The sequence below is a fragment of the Sphaeroforma arctica genome, assembly GCF_001186125.1.
Source record: "Sphaeroforma arctica JP610 unplaced genomic scaffold supercont1.5808, whole genome shotgun sequence".
NCBI lineage: Eukaryota > Ichthyosporea > Ichthyophonida > Sphaeroforma > Sphaeroforma arctica.
This window is the reverse complement of record NW_014034750.1, coordinates 1-1,840: the sequence shown is the minus strand read 5'-3', so window position 1 is coordinate 1,840 and position 1,840 is coordinate 1. Positions and strand designations below refer to the sequence as shown.

The following is a 1,840-nucleotide window of genomic DNA, read 5'->3' as shown; positions in this document are numbered from 1 at the left end:
AGGTTAACAAACATACTCCAAACCAGACACGTACAAACACAAAAACATACAACACCCACTGGAATGAGCACATATAACACATACACAAATACACAACACAAACATGAAAACACACACACATTCACACTTTAAGACATTTAGCTTAGCTAGGAGGATGAATATGTACACAAATACGAACAAAACAAATACAGAGACAAAGACATACTCACATGTAAACGAAACACATATTTGAATAAATATCATACACGACACAAAAAAATATACTCAGATATATACAAAAATACACATATGGAAACATAATACACACCTAGACAAAATATACTCACTTATGCACAAAACATACACATATAGAAACATACTACACATCTAGACAAACCCTGCTAACATATACACAAACATACATACATCGACACAAGCCATACACACAAAACCGAATCGCATAATGTACAAGACGTACACACAAAATATGCTCGCACATATACGAAACATACACACAAACCTAATCGCATATGTACAAGACATACATAGGAAATATACTCGCATACATACGAAACATACACATGTGTATATATATCTTGCACGTATACGCATAAGTTACAGTCATATATACACACAAAAATACTCATATGTACACATATTATATACATTAATCAAAATACGTATACGTTTATCTATTTAATAAACGTAAACACAAAATATATGGCCATTCACTTATACAAACATATATTACACACTCAGACACACATGCCGCACCTGAGTGGAAATTGTGAGTATACCACTCTGTCAAGTCTTCGAATTGCTCGCGTTAGTCTTATGAAGCACACAGCGCCTGCCTACAGCTACCCGCAGCATCTCGGGGCATTGTACCTACACTACACACATACATATGCATATACACCAACAAACATTTACACCCACATATACATATACACCAACAAACATTTACACCCACATATACATACACAAACATATACATATACATCAACAAACACTCACACCCACATATACATATGCATCAACAACCACACACACCCATATATACATACACAAACACACACCCATATATACTTACACAAACACATCCTCATACAGTCCACGTACCGTTGAGGGGGGCGAGAGCGTGCCACTCAGCCATGTCTGCGGATTGCACACATTCATCTTGAGCAGTTGCAGACACAGATTGTCCAGGGCTACCCGTAACATCTCCGGGCGAGCGTGAGTGCTGAAGTTGCTGTACTGTTCATCGGAGATGAGATGAAAGCACACACCTGTCTGTACACGCCCTGCACGACCTCTTCTTTGCAATGCAGAAGCCTATATGTACCGAAGGAAGTAGATGTAATAGAAGTGATTTAGGTATAATGGGTGTGAATAGGGTATACTAGTCGTAGTTTTTTTCAGGGTTTTAGGGTTTGGGGTTTAGGGTTTAGACTGTGTCTGAGCGTGTACGGATACAACATTAAAAAGAAACATGCTTTGGGGTTTAGGGTTTAGAAGCTTATCCACATGGTAATGCATACAGCACATGTGGTACGCGCGAGGTGCATCTCCATCAGAAACATCGTGATCAAAAAGTACACTCTGTTCTGCATAAACTAAAGTCACATAGATACATTTACCTACATACACAAAAATAGCCTATACGGGACTATGCATGCATATGAGAGGATATGCAATAGTAAACTCGCATAAACATATACGACAAACCAGCGTCAGGCCACTCCTGCACTATCCTGAGGTTTTGATATCGTAGTAGTACATCTTTTGCTGTCTATACGTACATACCCCCAAGTGTAAAGACCATATACATATACATATACATATACATATACATATACAT

The 1,840-nt window shown here is 38.2% G+C and overlaps 1 protein-coding gene across 1 annotated transcript; it reads right to left on the bottom strand.

The window, feature by feature from the left end:
* Nucleotides 1–1,068: 1,068 nt before the first annotated feature.
* On the bottom strand, nucleotides 1,069–1,314 carry SARC_15240 (hypothetical protein; the record flags this gene model as incomplete). Its single annotated transcript, XM_014290636.1, has 1 exon — nucleotides 1,069–1,314. A coding segment is annotated over one exon (246 nt), but the record flags the coding sequence as incomplete, so codon positions are not given.
* Between the last annotated feature and the right edge of the window lie 526 nt (nucleotides 1,315–1,840).